We start from the raw sequence: 22,172 nt of genomic DNA, 5'->3' as shown, positions 1-22,172 counted from the left end.
AAATCAGAGGCTGTCAGTGATGACGGCATATCAAGCTTCCAGTGATTGCTAAAGAGGCTGACATTCTGGTGGCTACAAAACTTCTTTTCAGAGAGTATCATTTTCTGAAGGGGCCTCCAAGTAAAATATAATTCTCCTTTATATTGGCAGTTATCTGACAGTGTCTCTCTTCCCTTACAGGATTTTGGCAATGTCTAGAACTTTCTACATGCTTGGAAATTCTTCCAAGCTGTTCTGAGGTAGTGTGGGCTTCCATGAAGACAGAAAGAGAGGTTGGTAAGAAATCTAGAATACCACATGCATGGACAGAGAATTTCTGCAGTCATGCAATCCCCAGTCTCGGGAAAGTATAGAAAAGATAGCTGAGTGATAAAGCTTTAGCCTGATCTTCAATGCTTCTGCCCCCAAATCTAAGAGATGAGCATTTCCCTAATAGAGTTCCTATGCTCTGAACAGTTAGTTATATCAACAGCAAATGGCATTATATTCAGATATATTTGTCCAGAAGTTTGTGTAATACTTATCCTTTGAGATAAGTATTATGTTTATCCATGTTCGTGTCATCTTTTGAAGTAAATATGTACTGCATAGATGTTCCCAGCTTATCATGATTCCCAGGTTTGAGAGAAAAAAGATGCTAAATTTGGTGCATATATATGTTATCATCCTAGGCATACAGTTGGTTGTGAGGCCACATGATACAGATGCATGTCATGCATCATCTGTGAGGGCCACTAGAAGAAATCCTCACAGTAAATGCACACAAGGCACCTGCCATTTTATCTTCTATTTATGATTTTCAGTTTTTTACATTGCAACTTCTAAAAACTTAATCACTATTTCTAACCAATCCTTCATAATTACTCATATGAGGCATGTATGCCAGTCAAGGCTATATATATCCTTGTTATGAGTTGTGTTTCCTTAAAACTGATATATGTCAAAGTCCTAACCCCTGTACCTCAGAATGTAACCATATTTGAAGATAAAATCTTTAAAGAGGTAATTAAGGTTAAAAAAGGTCACTGAAGTGGGCTCTAACCCAATATGATTGGTATCCTTAGAAGAAAATATTAGGACACAGAGGAAGGAACATGTGGAGACATGTGAACATGAAGATGACCATCTACAAGCCAAGGAGAGAGTCTCCAGAAGGAAGCAATACTATCAACACCTTGATCTCAAACTTGTAACCTCCAGAACTATAAGGAAATAAATTTCTGTTATTTAAGACACCCAGTGTATGGTATTTTGTTATGGCAGCCCTTGCAAACTAATACAATTCTCTACTGACATGAACCCCTTTCTCTAACTCTGTCATTTTGGCATACTGTCACTGTGCACATTTTAAAATGTATTCCTCTAGGAAATCAGCTCTGATTTCTCTGATAGGTAGAAGCTGGAATGGCCAGTAAGCAGCCATCTACTAATTTGTCAAGGCTACCTTTTCTTCCCTTTTCTGATGTACTATGAAATGCATAACTCACAAAAAGCTAATGAAGATTAAAATAATAAAAAGATACAACAGGAATACACACACATACACAAGCATACACTCATTCATCATCCATCTGTCTTGGCAGAAGATAAATTTCCCAAGATCAGTATGTTTGAACAGGGTACTTGAAAAGCAATATAAAGGCACCATGCATATATTTAGCTATTTTACACTAAGTAACTTGTTTTAGGAGACAAAGATATATAAGTACCTTCTAGAAATGTACATAATCAAGATATGTTGGAGCAGGCTTCTCTCTCTCACATACACAGGCATCTATCATTAGCACAGTGATGCAGACCTGTGTGTGCAGAAAAATCCCTGGGGATTCTTGCTAAAAATGCAGATTCCTGAGTCATAGCCCCAGAGAATGAAACTTCATATTTAGAAATGCCACCTTAACTATATGAAGAACACCACAACTTTGCTGGGGAGTCCACCATACCTGGTAGATGGCCATGGCACACTGTTCCTGTAGTTGTTCATTCTCACTATTTAGGTTCTTGACTAGATTTTCAATTATCCTTTCTGCTTTGATTGCAGCTCGGTACTTTTCCTAAGAATACAAATTTAAATATTTTTTTAAAGATTTTATTTATTTATTCATGAGAGACACAGAGAAAGAGAGTCAGAGACACTGGCAGAAGGAAAAATAGGCTCCATGCAGGGAGCCTCACATGGGACTTGATCCCAGGATTCCAGGATCACACCCTGGGCCAAAGGCAGGTGCTAAACCACTGAGCCATCCAGGGATCCCTTAAATTTAAATATTTACATGTGTAATGCATGAATATAAATATCTATTTACATTTACTAATAAGTATGCCAAACAAACTTTCTTAAAAAACACTAAAGTCCAAGATTAACACAACTGTATAAGAGAATTTAGTCAACATTTTAAAAAATACATCACACAGGTAACCATTTAATTAATGTTCTATTAGTTTCATCTTCTCTAAAGAACTGCTGACTTCTCAAAAAAAAATCCTTAGCAGTCACAATAATCTTAAAAATTATTATTCAACTAAAAAAAAGTTAATGCAAATGAAAACAAGGGAAGCAGAGCTGGCTTGAGTACCTCTGATGCACATTCTTGCAATGTCCCCACCACTGGAATTAGCATGTTTTCATGAGAAGTCTTCAGTAAGTGAGCCAACAAAGGAATGCCGCCGGCTTTATGAATGGTTTCTTTATTTGCATAACTCTTACTACAGCTCCATAATGCCAGTGCCACACAGCGAGCTACTTCCACATCTCTGGCATTATACAGACTTGATTGAGCTGGTTCTGCTGAACTCTGTACACAGTCCAGTAAAGCGACCTACAAAAACAGATAAATACAATGTATGTGGGAATCTTTAAAATAAAACAACATTTCCCACAACAGTTACAGGGCTGCTACCAAGCTAACTTCTATCAAAAATAAGAATACTTCTACGAATTAATTTTCATACTACACAGAAATAGTCAGTGAAAGCAAAGAAACAGAACCCTTCAAAATATATCTTCCTCCAGATCTGGGAGCCTTTACATTTCCTTCCTACAAGAAATTTAATCTCACCAAGATTGTATTAATATTAATATGGCTGTTACATTTATATTAACAAGATTTGTATACTATATCTGCAGCCCGGGTTCTTACAATCCTTCCCTGCATGGATGCATTCTTTCTGCTTGCTCAGAATTCTTAACTTCTGCCCAGGTTTCTACCAGGTGTGCCTCTTTCGAGATCTATCTCCATCTAAGTGCCCAAACCCCACTGTGGTCAATGGCCTCCTGCCTGCTCTTCTTTTAACCTCCATTCCCTTGCTCTGATGTCATGACAAGCCCACTGTTCCATCTCTGTACTGAGTGATCTCCCTCTCTTCCCATTTTAGTGAGGGACTCTTATCTGTATGTCATCTACCCTCATATTGTTAGCAAACCAAAAATGGATTACCAATCCTGATCTTTCTCAGATGTGTTCTCAACCTAGTAATTACAAGTCTATTAATGGTTGATCTATTACTCTTCTTTCCCATTCCTAACTTAGCTATCATGTAAGATTATATTAAAATGTGTAGCATTATCTTGACTAAGTAATTGCAATTCAGGTACCAAATTCTAAGTCCCCGAATGTGATATATAAGACTCTCATAAAAGAAATTTACTAAAATTTATAGTTTTAAGTTACATTATTCATTTATTCTATACATTATTCATAATTCCAGTAGACAGCCACATCAGCCTAATGTATTACTTCATTACTTAAGCAGAACACTGATAATCATACTAATAATTACCTTTCCCCAACATTTTATTATGAAAAATTTTCAAACATACACAATGGCTGAAAGAGTTGTACAGTGATTATACAGCAAAAAATGTATACATTCCCTAGATTCTATAATTAACATTATCACATTTGTTTTATCTCATAGCTAACCATCTATTTATCCATCTATGCAGCCATAAATCTATCTTATTTTTGAAGCAAATAATTACACTCTATTGTGATCTACAGATTACAAGTGACATCAGACGGTCCCCAATTTATGATGGTTCAACTTATTTTTCAACTTTACTATGGTGTGAAAGTGATATGCATTCAGTAGAAATCCTATTTGGAATTTTATCTGAGCTAGTAATATGTATGTTACATTCTTGTGATGCTGGGCAGTGGCAGCAAGCCTCAGCTCTGTCAGCCACAACATCACAAGGGTAAGCAACTGATATGGTTACAACCATTTTGTTCCCAATCTGTAGCCATTGTGTTTTCACTTTCTGTACAGATTCAGTAAATTACAAGAGATATCAATGCTTTATTATAAAATAGGCTTTGTGTTAGATAATTTTGCCCAACTAGAGGCTAAGTATTTTGAGCATGTTTAAGGTAGGCAAGGCTAATCTGTGATATTCAGTATGTTAGCTGTATTAAATGCATTTCAACTTAAATGCATTTCAACTTACGGTATTTTCAACTTACAATGGGTTTATCTGGACATATAACTCCATTGTAAATCAAGGAAGATCCGTACACAGAATCTCTCAGTAAATTTCTAAACACATTTCACTGTGTATGCATTCCTATTAAATGCATATTGATTCAATGTATATTTATTAACCTTTCATATGTGTAGGGTACTGGGCTAAGTGCTGTAGATGACAGTAAGATAAGTAAGACACATCTCTTATCTCAAGGAACTCAAACTATAGAAGTGGAGACTGTCCAGTATGTAAATGCTATAGGAGGAACACAAGATCCTTTGGAAGGTGGATGAAAATGCATTTCCTTAATGCCCTACGTTTTCTTGACATGAGTGTTGAACAGAATGTTCACTTATTTCTTTCAGTGACAGTTATTGATATAATCATTTTTTAAATTATAAAAATAATACACAATAAATTGGCAAATATGGAAAAATATGAAGAAAAATTGGTAGTTATTTCAGAGGAAACACCTGCGTACAATTTTGTGTATTTATTTCACATGTTTTTATAGAAAACTTGTTATATACTTGTTAGGTAAGTCTTTGAAAATTGGAGTCATATGTGTCAATCAGGTTTTGATCCTGTCATAATTTTATATAATATTATATACTGATAGCTGATGATGCATGTTTCCTCGAGATACACTTCATATTATTTTACTGATCTCATATGGTAAACATAGTTTTCAGTTGTCACTATCATAAGTAACAATGAGATGAATAAATGTCTGTTGCTCTGACAGTCTCCTTGGGAGGCAGTCCTCATGGTGAGCTCACCAGAGCAGAGAGCATGGACTACACTTCCCGACATTACACACACACATAAACATCTCCCTACCAATGTGGTAGGTGTAAATTACATCTCTTATTTAGATGTATATATCTTTGAAAAATAAGATCAGACCTGTTTTCTGGCCAGTTGCTAATGTGAATACACAAAAACAGTTTTTGAGGACGTTATACCAAAGAAGGTTCCTGGAACACACCTATGGTTATTTAACATCCAGGAGTGGCCAGGAAGGACAGCAGAGAGGTGACATCTTGGTGGCAGGTGGTGTGCTGATGACAATGGCAGAGGTACTCACCAGTTTGGTAATGCCTCCATGGTGTCTCACTGCCCGTCGGGCTCTTCTAAACTTGGCAACATTTGCGATTGTCTCAGCTGCCAGGCATTTCAGTCTCTTATGTGGAGAATCAAGTATATTAACCATAATTGGTAAGCCCCCAAGGTCAACAATATTACGTCTGATTTGAGGATTATGACTGATTTCCTTTAGGATTTCTAATGAACCAATCTAAATGAGAAAATAGGAGTTAGAGGTGAAAATAAGTGCTTAATACATAACCAGTCCTAGAGTTTTAAAAATTCCAAGTCTACCTCAAATCCTTCCCTCATGAAGTTTTTATTTTTATTTTTATTTATTTTTTTTTTAATTTATTTATGATAGTCACACACAGAGAGAGAGAGAGAGAGAGGCAGAGACACAGGCAGGGGGAGGAGCAGGCTCCATGCACCGGGAGCCCAACGTGGGATTCGATCCCGTGTGTCCAAGATCGCGCCCTGGGCCAAAGGCAGGCGCCAAACCGCTGCGCCACCCAGGGATCCCCCTCATGAAGTTTTTAAAGGAAATGCCTTCTGTTCCCAGGTGTTACACATAGCCTCCTTATTTTCCTTCAATTATGCAGACAAACATTCATCATTTAAGAAGCACATAGAAAAGGTTCTGGAAATGAACCAGAAGATAAAGCACAGCCAAGAAGAGAAGAGCAGCGAACAAAAGGAACAAGCTATCAGTGAGATGAGCAGGCAAAGAAAAGAACTAGGCAGAGGTAGCAGAGACGTATCAGTAAAAAGAGAAGCACAAAGAGGTATGAACAAGGCTCATCACCCACGTGAGGTAAGCCACTCACCTTATATCTGAATTCATCAGTATCCAGTAAATTTATCAAAACTTTAAGGCCTCCAACATCTCTGATTGCCAACTGGCAGGTCTCTTGCGCCAAGTTGAAATCTTTTATTGAACGCAATGCAATCACTGTAGCTATCTCTTTTCCTTCCTACGAAACGCAAGGCCATGGAAAGGTTAAATAAGATCACGCTTCTATAGAAATTTCCTTAATGGTTATGAATCCATGAACTGGGAAATGTGTCTCCCCATACATGGCATGTTAAATTTTTTTAAGTTCTCCGAGTGGGTTATAATTTGTTAAATGAATCATGTAGAGTTGAAGCACAAAAAAGCTTTACAGAGTATCATAAAACATTATTCCAATTAAGAGTCAACATTTAAAGGTGGTCTGTCTGCTTTAAACAGCTAGAGCATTAGGTGGTATTAGTACATTAAATAGAGTCGAGGGGCAAGCCTTGAGAAATCCACTGAGGAATGTAAGTTTTATGCAGAGGTAACAGGCCGTCCCTGGAGTTCTTGAACAGCATACTGTGCAATCCAAACCGTGTCTGGAAATTATTCTCACAGATGTATGTAGAACAGTCTGGAACAGGGAAAAACCTGAGGAAAGGGAAACCATGTGGGAAGCAGTACAACAAACCATGCTGGGACCAGGATTAAGTGGGAGAGGGGCCATGGGGTTGGGAAGGAGGTGGCGAGCCCATTAGGAACTGGAGATGACTCCGTGTATGGATAAAGGACAAAAAGGTAGCCTTCAGTATCGCATGCAAAATGCTGTCCCAGTGTTGAGAATCATGTGATCAATGTCTGCTTGGCTAATCACCAGCTGTAAAAGGTAGTGGGGAATGGCTCCTTTAAGGTAAAACAATCTGGGAGAATTTAAAAGAATGTAATGATTGATCAGTGAAACAGATGCACCAGGAAATTATAATCAGAATTCATTGCAGGAATTCTTAAGCAATGTCCACCCATCATTAATGCTTTAAAAAATCTTCTGATGGATGCAACATAGTACATATTACTTCTCCTCCTATTAAGACGGGATGGTAAATAAGAGTTCCAGTATAAGCACCGAAATAGTTCATAAGACACAAGAGCAATGTTTCTAATGGAGCTAAGGATAAACTATTTTTGTAAAAGGTGCTCATGAAAGATGGCCTTCGGTCTCTACCTCAAAACACAGTATGAATGGCCTCAAATAAATCTCTTTCCTTTTTGAAGAAAGACACCTACAAAATATGTTTATTCTCATTTGCTGATTATGACTTTATATTGCTATATTACAGATACATGTTCATAGATACAATATATACATTTACACAAAAGTGGAAATTATATCCAAGCAGCCCAACCTCCTCCTTCATATCTCACACACACACAAATCCTTTTGTGAATACAACATGATGTGTTACTTTTAAAATAAGCTGAAATGGGATTATAAGAGGGCAAGCATCAAAAAGATAGAAAGGTTTAGACTTCAGCCTTTCCTCTTAATGCGTCCATAAAAGCCCCTCCACATCTCTAAAAATATTACAAACCACTATCCTGTGCTGAAACCATTGTCAGTCTGCTTTTCATATTAATTTTCTTCCTGAGTAATCCAGGCTGTCCTCTATATTCAAGATGAAGTTGAGAATGGCAAAAGCCTTCACTTTACTATTTACATTGAAAATAAGGAGTTTTCTTCCCATAGCTTTTAATGTCTTTGTTTATATCAAGAGAAATTTTTACCACCACCAATCGTCCTACAGTTCATTTTGAAACATAAAATAGTAAATCCTTATTACATTCAATTTTATAATCTCCCTTGTTTTGGGGTACAGGACCTCTTCAAACACACATTAGCACTTTTGATGCCTTTCTTTTTAAAAACAGAAGGCAGATATTTCATAAATCATAAAGAAGAATCTAAATGCTAATCATAATATATAAAAAAAAAAAGAGAAAGCGAGAGAAACAATTATTTAACAATTCTTTTGTTGAATTTAATTGGGTTAAAAGGAGCCCAAAAATTCCCCTGGTGTACCTGGAGGAGGAGAGCTGGGTGGGCTCCCACATGAAAAGTTTAAAAATGCAAACCAGGAGCTTCAGATAGAGTTCTTTAGGCAGTGCCTTCAGACTCAAGCATGACTTGAAAGCAAGAAGGTATCAAACAGCATGTCATGCCTCAGTCAAGCCAACAGAGTCCACACACACACACCAAACTCCGAGGCAGAGCATGCTGTCCTGGCGTTCTCAGTGGTGTGTGATAGAGGACTTTCTTGACTGCTATACTTGCATTGTATTTTCTTTGGTAGCACTTTCCTACTTACACATTCCGCACAGTCATTCTTTCCTATTTCATTTCGAGGTCTCTTAATTTTTCTCTTCTAGATTATTTCTATCTTGTGTGCTTGATTTCATCATATGCACCATAACCAATGACATAACAATTTTAAGGAATTGTGTACTTGTGGTAGATGCCCAAAAGGTAAGACACTATATTTTTCTAAATGATCTCTAAGCCACTTTTGAAGCCAAAGGATGGAAAATTTTCTTTTATCATTGAGAAGTTAGATCCTTATAGAAAAAAACTCTGTAAATCAGCAGCTTTTTTTCTGAAAATCTGGAAACATATTCATAGACTTGAGAGTTTTTTTTTTAGAACAGTTTTATATTAGGGAAAGTTAGTTTTTCCACATTTCAGGATTTAGTTCTACTCTTGTCACTGACCACACTCCCCAAAGGATTATAAATCTTTCAGAATGAATACCAGCGAATGGGAGCCAAAATATTCAACATACAGAGCCACAAATGTTAGCCAATTGCTATTCTTTAAATACCAGCTATGTCAAAGGATTTTCAAATGTTTGTTCTACTTTGACCAGATGCCATAAACATCTTACTAAGAAGAAGCAGTGCAAATATGCTTATTTTTCAATTAAATCTCCCCTGAGAATGTAATTAGTTGCCAATACTTATTTTCACATTTTATCATGTATTTGCATTTGTGAAGTTTTAAGAGCTGGAGAAAACATAGTAAAATATTATTTTACTAGTTTCTGAAGGGTTTTGAAGAATGCTTCCAATAAGCTTTTCCACTTCTTAAATTAATGCAAGTTGTTTTGCTAGTTGTCATCCTGCCCCTGCGTCTTCTCAGACATTTCCAGGCTCTGTCAGCCTTCAGATACTTCGCAGTTCACATTCCTTTCTGAGACTGGGAGGCCTTTGTTCATTATCATTATCACAATCATGTTGCTAATATGTGAAAGTTGAAGAGATCTTGCTTTTTCCTTCATTTTTCTCAAAATTTCTTTTGGAAAGACAAGATCAATAGGCACTCTTCTAAACAATGTTTCTCAGTGTTTTAAATAACATCTTTGAAAAAAAAAGTATTACCTTATCTGGTACATAGAGTAATATCTACCTCCAATCCTCTTACTGCTGATAAAAGAGAAATAAATGCTTATGAAATTGAGATGAAGAATGTATCTGAGACTAAATCAGGGAGCCAGATGCCTCCAACCATCCAACCATTTTTTAATTCTTTCATTCAACAAATTTGCAGTTATTCACCATGTCTGATACCAGGAACTAGAGACATCCTGGTAGACAAAAACAGATCTAGTTTTTGCCTCGTGGAGCTCATAAAGCTTAGTGGAGAAGAAAGATCTTAATTGTTAAGCCCATCCAAATAAATGAAAACTTTAAGAAGTGTTATACAGAAAAGTGGCACAGGGTTATGGATGTTTGCAACAGGGGACTCTAGGCCAGGACATCAGGAAAAGTTTCCCTGAGGAAACTATGTCTGGACTGAAGTGTGGACAGAGTAGGAGCCTTCCCTGGTGAAGGAGGTCGGACATGATGAAAGGCACACCAGTCAGAGGAAACAGTATGTGTAAAACCCTAAGGAGGATTGGAACATGGCCTGTTTAAGACCTAACGAAGGCCAGTGTGGCTGAGACCCAGAGCCTGGGTGGCAAATGATCCAAGATGAGCTAAAAAATTAAGTGGGCAAAGGAATCTGCTGCACCCATAGGCCAGGTTGAGGATTTTAATCTTCATTCAAGATTAATAGGAAATATTCAAGGGTATTGTTTTGGAGGAGAGTGGGAGGACTCACATGAGTTGCGTACATTTTTAAAAGATCATTCCAGCTAAAGGGCCCCCTGTAGGGAGGGGGCAGATGGAACATATGGAGACCATGCAGGTTACTACAGCTATCCAGAGAGGAGGTAACTGGGATTAAGAGGTCAAGGATACTTATTTGTGTCATAAAGACTTCAAGTAACTTGATTCAGAAAAGGATACTATAAAACAAGTAGACGAAACTCTGATAGGCTACATGCTCCCAGAGCCATCATTTGGAGCTTCCTGTAGAGTCCCACATGGTGACAGTGAGATAAGAAGGCAGTCAGAGGCACAATCGGGAGTGGAGGCCCTTCTTTTGCTCCCCACCGTCTGTAATCAAGGGGCAGTGGGTGAGACCTGGTGAGGAGATACAGCCATCACACAGCCATCCAACTGACTTTCAATGATTTCAGCATTTTTTCCTCCAAATATGCCACTCAGAGAGCAAGAAAAGTGAAGCCTGCCAGTGACTGTTTATTAATGATGACAGAGGGCCTGGCACCCAGCACAGAGGTTGGCTTACAGATACTCTTCATGTCCCAGGATGAGAAATGGTAAAAAGTCAATGCTCAGAGTGAATGGCATATGAGCACGTAAGTCAAAATAGTAAAATATATTGCTTTGCTTTCTGTTTATTTGCAAACTGGCTTTATACTGATGATTCAGCACTCATAAACCTAAGACTCAAGAGATGAGACTCAATAGAACTCCAGGAAAGAAAATGAGAAAATATTGTTCCAGAGGAAAAAAGAAATTAGACTCAAACTGTTGTATTACAAGCTTGCTGAGAATTTTTATTGGGAATGGGTAAGGAACAATGCAAGCATTCCCTACACATTCCTTTTAAACAGACATGGAACATTTACAGAAATAGATAATCTGCTGGAATGTCCTAGTCACTGCAATGAGGAAAAATTTGTAGCAAATATAACTGCCTTTCTAAAAAGATTTGGAAGACTATACTGAATAATTATGATAATTAATAAAAATAGCTCAATAAAGTGGATATAAGGGCCACATTAAAAATGAGTAACTCCCCCATACACTAGGAATAACAAATCACAATGCATAATTTGAAAAATGTTCCCATGCCAGTATTAGCAAAATAATAACAAAAATATCAAGGAGTAAATCTCACAGTATGTTGAAAATATGTGGAAAAGAAGCTATTAAGTTTTACTAAAATACATACAAATTTAAAAATAAATGAATGGTCATACCATGTTCCTGAATAGGATAACTGAATGATATTAAAATTTGCAAGCCCACAACTATATGGTCAATTAATCTTTGACAATGCAAGAAAGAATATCTAATGGAAAAAAGATAGTCTCTCCAACAAAGTGTTGGAAAAACTGGACAGCGACATGCTAAAGATTGAAAGTAGATCTTTTTCTTACACCATCCACAGAAATAAATTCAAGATGGATTAAAGACCTAAATGTGAGACAGGAAATCATTAAAATCCTAGAGGAGAACACAGGCAGCAACCTCTTTGACATCAGCCCTAACCTTTGACATCAGCTTCTCTTGAGGCAAGGAAAATAAATGCAAATATTAACTACTGGAACTTCATCAGATAAAAAGCTTCTACACAGCAAAGGAAACAATCAATAAAACTAAAAGGCAACCTATGGGATGGGAAAAGATTTTTACAAATGACATACGAGTTGACAAAGAGTTGGTATCCAAAATCTATAAAGAATTTATAAAACTCAACACCCAAAACACAACCCAATTAAAAAATGGAAAGAAGATATAAACAGACATTTCTCCAAAGAAGATATCCAGATGGCCAACAGACACACATTAAAAAATTTTCAACATCACTCATCATTAGGGACATACAAATTAAAACTACAATGAGATATCACCTCACACCAGTCAGAATGGATAAAATTATAATACAGGAAATAGCAGCATTAACCAAAGGATACAAATATACTAATTCAAAGGGAATGGAAAAAGGGAATATTTATAGCAGCATTATCAACAATAGCCAAATTATGGAAAAAGCCCAAATGTCCATTGACTGATGAATGGATAAAGAAGATGTGGCATATATACAACGGAATATTACTCAGCCATCAAAAGAGTGAAATCTTGCCATTTGCAATGGCATGGATAGAGCGAGTATAATGCTAATTGAAATAGGTCAGTTAGAGAAAGACAAATACCATAGGATTTCACTCATATGTGGAATTTAAGAATTAAAAAAAATGAACATGGGGGTGGGAAGAAAGGAAAACCAAGAAAAAGAAACAGACTCTTAACTAGAAAGAACAAACTGATGGCTACCAGAAGGGAGGGGGGAGGCAGGGAGGTGTTAAGTAGGGGATGGGGATTAAGGAGAGCATTTGTTGTGATGGACGCCGGGTGTTGTATTTAAGTGCTGAATCACTAAGTTGTACACCTGAAGCTAATATTACACTGTGGTTAACTAACTGGAATTTAAATAAAAGCTTGAAAAAATTGCAATTTATCCAAAATAATTTATAAATTCATGTAGACCAGCCAAAATCCCCGGTAGCATTTTTGAGGGTTTTTTTTTTTATTTGATTTTCAACTTTTCTAAAAATGATCTGGAATGGAAAATATGCAAAAAGTAGTTTTAAAGAATTTAAGAAAACTCTCTGGCCAATCAAGTATTAAAATACACCAAAGTAGCAGTAATTAAAACAGCATGGGCCTGGCATGGGAGCATCCAAATAACTCAATGTAATAGAGAAGGATCCAGAAAGAAACTCTCACATATGAGATGACAATACTTGATATAGGTAATATCTCAGATCACTTGAGGAAAGAGTGGAGAAGCCAATTATCTGTGTTGATACAACTGAATCTCCATCAAAGAAAAAAAAAAGTAAAATTAGATCCCTGCCTCACACTATACATAAAATGACATCAAGATAGAAGCAACTTCTAAACATTTTTTTAAAACTATAAACCTACAAGGAGGAAATAAAAAATTTTTGTTCTCTTGAAATGACATCAGAAAAATCTTCTTAGCTCTTAATACACAAAATTTTATAAGCTATGAAGGAAAATCAATATATTTACTAATGTACAATTTTAAAGTTTTCAAACAGAAGAGTAGATAAAAAGACATGAGAAACTGAAAGAAAATACTTACAAATACTATAACAAAGGGTTAATTTGTATTAAGATTCAAAACACAACCACAGAAAAATAGGCAAGATATACAATGCAATGGCTATTGGACACATGAAAATATTTATCAACTTCACTACTAATCAGGAATATGCAAATTCACACAAGATACCTTCTCTCAGTTGGAACAAATTATTTTAAGATTTGTGTGGAATCAGAAAAGACCCTGAATAGCCAGGGGAATTTTAAAAAAGAAAACCATAGCTGGGGGCATCACAATGCCAGATTTCAGGTTGTACTACAAAGCTGTGGTCATCAAGACAGTGTGGTACTGGCACAAAAACAGACACATAGATCAATGGAACAGAATAGAGAACCCAGAAGTGGACCCTCAACTTTATGGTCAACTAATATTCGACAAAGGAGGAAAGACTATCCATTGGAAGAAAGACAGTCTCTTCAATAAATGGTGCCGGGAAAATTGGACATCCACATGCAGAAGAATGAAACTAGACCACTCTCTTGCACCAGACACAAAGATAAGCTCAAAATGGATGAAAGATCTAAATGTGAGACAAGATTCCATCAAAATCCTAGAGAAGAACACAGGCAACACCCTTTTTGAACTCGGCCACAGTAACTTCTTGCAAGATACATCCACGAAGGCAAGAGAAACAAAAGCAAAAATGAACTATTGGGACTTCATCAAGATAAGAAGCTTTTGCACAGCAAAGGATACAGTCAACAAAACTAAAAGACAACCTACAGAATGGGAGAAGATATTTGCAAATGACGTATCAGATAAAGGGCTAGTTTCCAAGATCTATAAAGAACTTATTAAACTCAACACCAAAGAAACAAACAATCCAATCATGAAATGGGCAAAAGACATGAAGAGAAATCTCACAGAGGAAGACATAGACATGGCCAACATGCACATGAGAAAATGCTCTGCATCACTTGCCATCAGGGAAATACAAATCAAAACCACAATGAGATACCACCTCACACCAGTGAGGATGGGGAAAATTAACAAGGCAGGAAACCACAAACGTTGGAGAGGATGCAGAGAAAAGGGAACCCTCTTGCACTGTTGGTGGGAATGTGAACTGGTGCAGCCACTCTGGAAAACTGTGTGGAGGTTCCTCAAAGAGTTAAAAATAGACCTGCCCTACGACCCAGCAATTGCACTGCTGGGGATTTACCCCAAAGATACAGATGCAGTGAAACGCCGGGACACCTGCACCCCGATGTTTCTAGCAGCAATGTCCACAATAGCCTAACTGTGGAAGGAGCCTCGGTGTCCATCGAAAGATGAATGGATAAAGAAGATGTGGTCTATGTATACAATGGAATATTCCTCAGCAATTAGAAACGACAAATACCCAACATTTGCTTCGATGTGGATGGAACTGGAGGGTATTATGCTGAGTGAAATAAGTCAATCGGAGAAGGACAAACATTATATGGTCTCGTTCATTTGGGGAATATAAAAAGTAGTGAAAGGGAGCAAAGGGGAAAGGAGAAAAAAATGAGTGGGAAATATCAGAAAGGGAGACAGAACATGAGAGACTCCTAACTCTGAGAAACGAACTAGGGGTGGTGGAGGGGGAGGTGGGCGGGGGGTGAGGGTGACTGGGTGGCGGGCACTGAGGGGGGCACATGATGGGATGAGCACTGGGTGTTATTCTATATGTTGGCAAATTGAACACCAATAAAAAATAAATTTATATATATAAAAAAGATACATTCTCTCCCCATTTGGAATTGGCCAAAATAAAAAAAGACTGTAGATTAGTGAGAATTTGTAACAATGAACCTTATTTCTAAACAAATAATTTTAACACCCTGGAAAGATTTTAAAGACAATCTGCCTAGATCCCACTTCACACCAATTGGTTTAAAACTTCCATGAATATTACCTGAGCATTGAGATTTTTGCTTTGTTTAGTTTTTAGGAGCCTGGCTGATTTCACTGTGTTCAAGGTCAAAAATCATTGGTATATTACTAATTGAGTGTAAACTAGTATTTGCTTTGTGTAAGTAGCTACAAAATTTTTTTTTTATTCAAACCAAGCTTGGTCAGTTTATTACTTTTCATTATTTCTCTTTAAATTTTAAAATTTCATTGTAATACTTCTCTAACTTCATTGTGCATATATTGTTTCTTGTTTAAAATAGATTGAGGTGGAACTGATATGCAAAAAACGAGTTGGGACACATGCGTACATCTGTGAAACCATCACCACAATCAAGATAACAGGAACATCCATTGCCTCCAAAAGTTTTATGTCTCTTCCCTTTTTGTCATACTTACACTTACCATGAGATCAAATACCCTCTTACATTTTTTAAATGTACAATTCAATATTGTTAACTATGCTGTGCAGCTCTCTAGAGCTTGTGAAACTAAAATTTTGTACCAATTGAACAACACCTCCCCATTAGAACTATCAAAATTTTAAATGTACACAGTCTTTGACCCAAGCAATTCTACTTCAAAGTAGCTATCCTACAGAAATAGGATACATATCCAAAGAATATGTAAAAATATTTACAATGTTGTAATAATAAAAATTGATCTGGGAGACAAGGCAAAATGTTATCAGTAAGGGAACTGTTACATAAATTATTGATATATTCATATAGTACAAAACAATGTTGTAATTAGAAGAACTGAGGCAGATATGGAGGATCACCAAGAAAACATTAAATATAAAATGCAAAATGTCACATAACAAGTAGTCTGACTTCATTTCATACATAAAAATTTCATATGTATATTTATATAAACAGAAACATCTGGAAGGGGGCTTTCCCTGTTATTCTTTTGCATGGCTTAAATTTTAGGGTATATATTAATGTATTATTTTTATAAGATTTAAATAACTTAAATACAGAAAAGAGATAAGGGAGGGCTAGAAGAGAAACCTGTGCTTCTGCAATGCCCTGCATGTCCCAGAAATATCAGAAGGCCACAGCCAGCCACACACCCCCAGACAGCAGGAGCTGGGAAAGGAGCCACAGCCTTTGCCAGTGGGACTAGCAAAGGCTAGTGGACCACAATGGGACCTAGAGTTTAATATTTTTCCTACAAATATGCAATTTCTAATAATGAGTACAGTACAAGTATATGCATATAAAATGAAAAGATCACTTATACCAAATCTGGTACCTTTTACTCCCTAACTCTTCTATTTATAGATTCTTCAATGTGCAAACTTTTATAATAGGACCTGAATATGTGTTTTTTCAATAAAAAGTAAAGCAGCCTAAAGCATTATACAAACTGGGAACTAGGCAACGCTACTTTTCTACCATTTATTTAGCCTCTCAAGTAAATTTGGGGGAAAGCATACTTTGAGGAACAAACAATAGTGTTGCTGGCAATACACTGAGCAACAAATTCCCCCCATTTTACATTTTCAGATTACATAAAACTGAACAGAAGTCACATAAAAGTTTGATAGCAAAGTTCTTTACAATCAAATATCTTATGACTAGCTAGATGAGCAATGTGTAATATCATAGAATTGTATTCTAGCTGGGCGGGCTCACAGGTACATTTATGAATGAATGAATGAATGAATGAGTTAAAGCTTAAGGGAGCTCCCTTGAGATTTTTAACATCGTCATTTTCCAGTAGGTAAGTTGATGTGGTTGTATAATGTCAGCCAATGGTGGTATGAAGTGTTATGATTCAGTAGCATTACTTTATCGTTCTTATCCAGTTATCTTTGCTTTTCTCCACTCTTGTTTATGATACCCAAGGGGCAAAAAGAGCTTATAGCTCAAAAACTAAAAAGCTCAATTAGTTTATTTGTGGAATACAGATTCCTCTGTGGAGATGAGGAGACTCTCCGTCACTTTCATGACCTCCTTTGTAACAAAGGATCATTTTTTTGGGGGGCAATATATAAATATACAAGTGACACACAACTCAAGTAATCCAAGTACTTAAAGTATGTTCATGACTTACCTTGCAGTATTTAAGAAAACATAAGTGCAAATTCTACTAAGTAGAAATTTTTTAGGTGATGCAATTTAAAATATCTTATGATTTCTAACAGTGTTTTTTTTTTTAAAGGATAAAACTCTTTTGTCATGGAGACATTTTTTTAAAAGTTAACCCACATCAATGCAACACCACATGTATTAACTTAAAGACTTTCTCAGGAAGGTGGTAGTAACTTTGCTTTCTAACTACTGCCATTCATTTGAATATATAAAAAGTGACCATTTTTTCCATTTTTTTAAGGATTCTGCTGAACACAAATAACACTGTTCTATCACAATCTTCTCCATCTCTTTCAGTATAAACTTAGCCAAAGAGCACACTCTCATAGTGCCTTCCAGAAATGAACATTGAATTCCTTTGTTTAGAAATGCTCCCTGTTTATTTAGTTTCTTACTCAAATGAAGAAAACCAAACAAGAGAGTAAATAGGAGGACACAACAGCAAGGCCTGAAGGCCCTCTGTGTCCTGAGTTTCTTGACAGAGGAACAGAATAACTAGGCAACAGGCAGTAAAGATAGAAGCCTGAACATCAGCCTGGCCCACGGCCACCTCGCCTTCTGTGTGGCCCAGAGTGAACTATTTCTCAGCTTTTCCACCAATGAAATAAGGATCACACTACCTGCACCTCCATACCCAAAACCCGAGTAAGGGGAAAGGAATTTAATTAACTGTAATTGACTGTAAAGTACATCAAATTCCTGCAATGAAAAATCACATAACTCCCAATTACCACTTAGAAGAACTCTTTAACCAATTAAGGTGGTTGTGTGTGTGTTTAATCAGCTCATGAAAGATTATTAAGGAACTGAATGCCACAAAAGTAGTCTTTAACAAAGGTTTTAAAGTTTCAAAATGTCTCTGCAGCGAATCCCCTTCCAGACGGGGAAATCTAAAACATGCCAAGGACAGAGCCTGCGGGGTCTCCTGGGAAGCCTTGTGGAATTTCTGATGTGATTCTTTGAGTTTCTGATGTGATTCTGCTCACTGTGGAACAGAGTCTTGGTCACTGCAAAGCTGGGGGGTAACTTCACTTTTCATGGCCTGAGAGATCTCAATTTGCAGATACGTAACAGAGCAGGAGAGTAACTAGCAAGACCCCTGGCTCACATGAAAGGTGAAATAAACACCAGTGTTTCACGAATTTGATCAAAGACAATTAAAAAAAAATTAGGCACCACCCTCACAACATGGTGGCTGGGGGAAGAGAATGAATGTGTGGTGATGCCCAGTTGTGATCATATGATGTCACTCAGCAGCCAGCATTAGCCATTCTCCACTGAGTGACACATGTCTGGACAATATCACCATCCCCCAGGACTTGGGAACAACGACTGCACAGATTTAACATTTAAGAATGATACCACATTTGTGAATTTACATTAAAAACCCCATCTTTCCCTGACTTCATCATAGGAAGGAACCATAGTTCCTTATGGTTTTAGGGTGTAGGAGCTTTCAACTGGAGGGAACCTTACTTTAAAAATAAACATTGTTCTCTTTTTGCTTCAAACTTTCCTATCTTTCTTTAATTAATCTTTTTTTATCTACTGGCTAGTTGCATAAAATTACCAAATAAAATGTTACTTTAAGATTTTTTTTTTTTAAAGCTTTTTTTTTTTTTTAATTTTTATTTATTTATGATAGTGAGAGAGAGAGAGAGGCAGAGACACAGGCAGAGGGAGAAGCAGGCTCCATGCAGGGAGCCCGACGTGGGATTCGATCCCGGGTCTCCAGGATCGCGCCCTGGGCCAAAGGCAGGCGCCAAACCACTGCGCCACCCAGGGATCCCTACTTTAAGATTTTTAAAAAAAAAAGCTGATGAATCAATCTGTTTGTAAGCTGGCAAACTAATATTTAAGGAAAGACTTCTATTGGAATAATAATGGAATTTTGATCTAAAAATATCGCTTTGGGGGATGGCTGGGTGGCTCAGCAGTTGAACATCTGCCTTTGGCTCAGGTCGTGATCCCAGGGTCCTGGGATTGAGTCCCATATTGGGCTCCCCATAGGGAGCCTGCTTCTCCCTCTTCCATTGTCTCTGCCTCTCTCTGTGTGTCTCTTGTGAGTGAATAAATAAAATCTTTAAAAAAAACTTGCCTTGGTTGTACTAACTGGAATGGGAGGCAGCTACTTTCTGATTAGTTATTAAGAGGTCATATTCCTTCATGAATAAAAAGACAAAAACAGGCACAATGCTTCACATGCTCATTCATGCCCTTGGGTCCAGAAGCAGTAGTTCGATTTTTAATGAATAATGTGAGCTTCAGTCCTTTATTTCCAACTACGGCATGGGCATTTCTATTTGGGTATTTCATTTTTTCAAACTCAATCTGATCCAAACCCAAGCCTCCTCATAAACTGACCTGCTTCCTTTCCTAGCCATTTCTTTGCTGCTTCCAAGATACTTCCAAGGACAGTATCCTATTCAAAGCCCCCAGCACACTCTGATCACTGCAACCCCCTGGTTACTGGTCTTCTGTCTCTTCCCAGTCTGATTCATTATGTAGACCACCTACTGCTGGACTCAACTTTCTAAATCCCTGCTTTCATCATCCTGATCCCCTGGCTGGGCTCTGATCAAAATCCCAGGTGTAGAAATAGGCATCCTGCAAGGAGGAGGCACACCTGGGAAGATGGCCCTGGGGATTGACCCCAGATGCTTCCATTATTGCCTCAAGGACCCAGGAACAAGACCAGCTGAGATGAAGCACTTCAGAGTAGCGGCAGACATCTACAAGCCCGCTTGCTAATAATCTCCCATCTGAGCCTGGAGGTAATGCCAGAGTAGTATTGACATCTTATCCTCAAGTGACAAGGAAATGCCTATAAGGGAGATAGAGCAGGATTCTAGACCCAGTCTCTGTGATCCCTCCAAACTACCTAAAATCTTAACCAGTCACATTCTTGGCATCACTCTATAGCCTCCTCAATTTTCTCCTGGATTTATTTATCCTATAGTATTAAGTTCCATACCCAATCCTTCTCCAATCCACACAGTAATAGATTTCAATAGGCTTGAAACCTTGTGTCCAGAAATTCATTCTTCAGTTTCATGATAGGTATAATGTGTATGAAATGCAGACCTACTTATAGTTACAACTGTTCAACATTTTCTCTCACTTGACTGAAGAGTACCCATTTGTATTAACTTATAATACTATAATACTTGTGACTAATCCACATTTCCAAACAAAATAAAATTCTGCAACTCTCCTCCTATTTCATAAAGGGGTTCTTTGTGAATGTAACTGGTTGAGTAGTAAAACTTCCACATTTTACAAAACTTCACAGAATCAGTGTGGGATGCACCTTAACAAACTATCTTCCCCAATTGCTGGAATCGATCCAAAGCAAAACATTTTAATTGCGAGATTTTAAAGCAGCCCTGGCCAGGGGAAAAATAATACCCATAGAAAGCTAGAATATACAGCAATAAAATTGCATATCTACATGGAGAAAGGGAACAGGAAAGGGAGAGGGTAAGAGAAGGTGGGAAAGATGTCAAGAGCAGAAGGAATGACTCTGGCTCACAGGGAGGAAAAACTGCTCTCAAGGAGCTGAGCATGAAGAACAGCACAGCCTGGCCCTTTGGGAACCCATTCTCTCCCCATCACACCTCCTGAGCAGAGGGTTGAGAGACAAGCCTGTACTCACTGGCTAGGCACTCTGCAAGACATAGAAGTGAGTTTAATATGGTCTTTCCATTTGAGTAGCTGACAAGACAGACAAGTTGAACCATAAAGATAGCAGAAGAAAGAATGTGTTTCTTGCTAAGGAAGCTGAAAAGGTGGTTTATTGCTTCTTTTAGAACTCGGGTACAGAGTCATCTGTTATGTGTGTGGGGGGAGGAAGAAGTTGGAAGGTTAAAAAGTAAAAATGCAAAGTCTTCATTAGTTTAAAAATTAAATTGTATTCTAAAAATCTAGATTAAAAGAATATATGCATATATAAAACTTGTAAGTTGAAATGAATGTATGTCAAAGCCAAATAATTAAATATAAATTCCCTTTACTTACATGCCAAGATCTGAGCTCATAGCTCTGGATAAATAACAAGCTATAGTTCATTGACCTGTTTGGGTATTAATGAGCTCATCAAATTTTTTTCAACAATTACAGACATTGCTGTACTTGGAAAATGGTAAGTAGAAAGTCAGGTCAACATTAACATTTTTCTACTAGTGTAAGTCTACATTTAAGGCATAAGTCTGCAATTAAAATGTCAGGTGTATTTATTTTGAGATTACCTAGAGACATTCAATTTTGCATTTCATAGACTTTTAATATCCTTTTGTGTCCCCATATAAAACATTTATCTGTGTCAAAAAGCTTGAAATCATTTGTAGATATACTTTTTCTTTTATTGGCTATGTTAAGAATATCTACCTGTGGGAACTATAATAATTCCAAGCAATTTACTGTCTGGCCAAAAGTATCACATTTGCACATGATTTATTGATGAATAACTTGTGCAAGCTTAAGTAGCACTTCATCAATAAATGTTTTCCTTAGCTGTTCTGGGACAGAAATAGTGCATCCCTTTTTGGCCTGATTTAT

General features: G+C 37.2%; 1 protein-coding gene and 1 long non-coding RNA gene across 17 annotated transcripts in view; one reads left to right on the top strand and one right to left on the bottom strand.

Annotated features, from left to right (window-relative positions):
- Positions 1 to 1,235, top strand: part of LOC144309472 (uncharacterized) — a 183,875-nt gene extending 182,640 nt beyond the window's left edge. For both annotated transcript variants that reach the window (XR_013375461.1, XR_013375460.1), the window contains exons 3-4: positions 181 to 272; positions 1,065 to 1,235. This is a non-coding gene — a long non-coding RNA (uncharacterized LOC144309472). The remainder of the gene's footprint in view (positions 1 to 180; positions 273 to 1,064) is intronic.
- LOC144309468 (outer dynein arm-docking complex subunit 2-like) overlaps positions 1 to 22,172 on the bottom strand; it is a 262,922-nt gene that overhangs the window by 163,880 nt on the left and 76,870 nt on the right. For all 15 annotated transcript variants that reach the window (XR_013375457.1, XM_077890546.1, XM_077890550.1 and 12 more), the window contains 4 exons: positions 6,379 to 6,525; positions 5,553 to 5,762; positions 2,577 to 2,819; positions 1,944 to 2,054 (listed from right to left, as the gene is read on the bottom strand). Coding sequence is in view for 14 of the 15 variants with exons in the window: in XM_077890546.1 (XP_077746672.1) it covers positions 1,944 to 2,054; positions 2,577 to 2,819; positions 5,553 to 5,762; positions 6,379 to 6,525 (711 nt within the window). In the remaining variant the exon portion in view is untranslated. The remainder of the gene's footprint in view (positions 1 to 1,943; positions 2,055 to 2,576; positions 2,820 to 5,552; positions 5,763 to 6,378; positions 6,526 to 22,172) is intronic.

The sequence above is a fragment of the Canis aureus genome, unplaced genomic scaffold, assembly GCF_053574225.1.
Source record: "Canis aureus isolate CA01 unplaced genomic scaffold, VMU_Caureus_v.1.0 NW_027326412.1_RagTag, whole genome shotgun sequence".
Classification (NCBI taxonomy): domain Eukaryota; kingdom Metazoa; phylum Chordata; class Mammalia; order Carnivora; family Canidae; genus Canis; species Canis aureus.
Note: the sequence above shows the minus strand (reverse complement) of the source record. Positions and strands in the feature narration are given on the sequence as shown.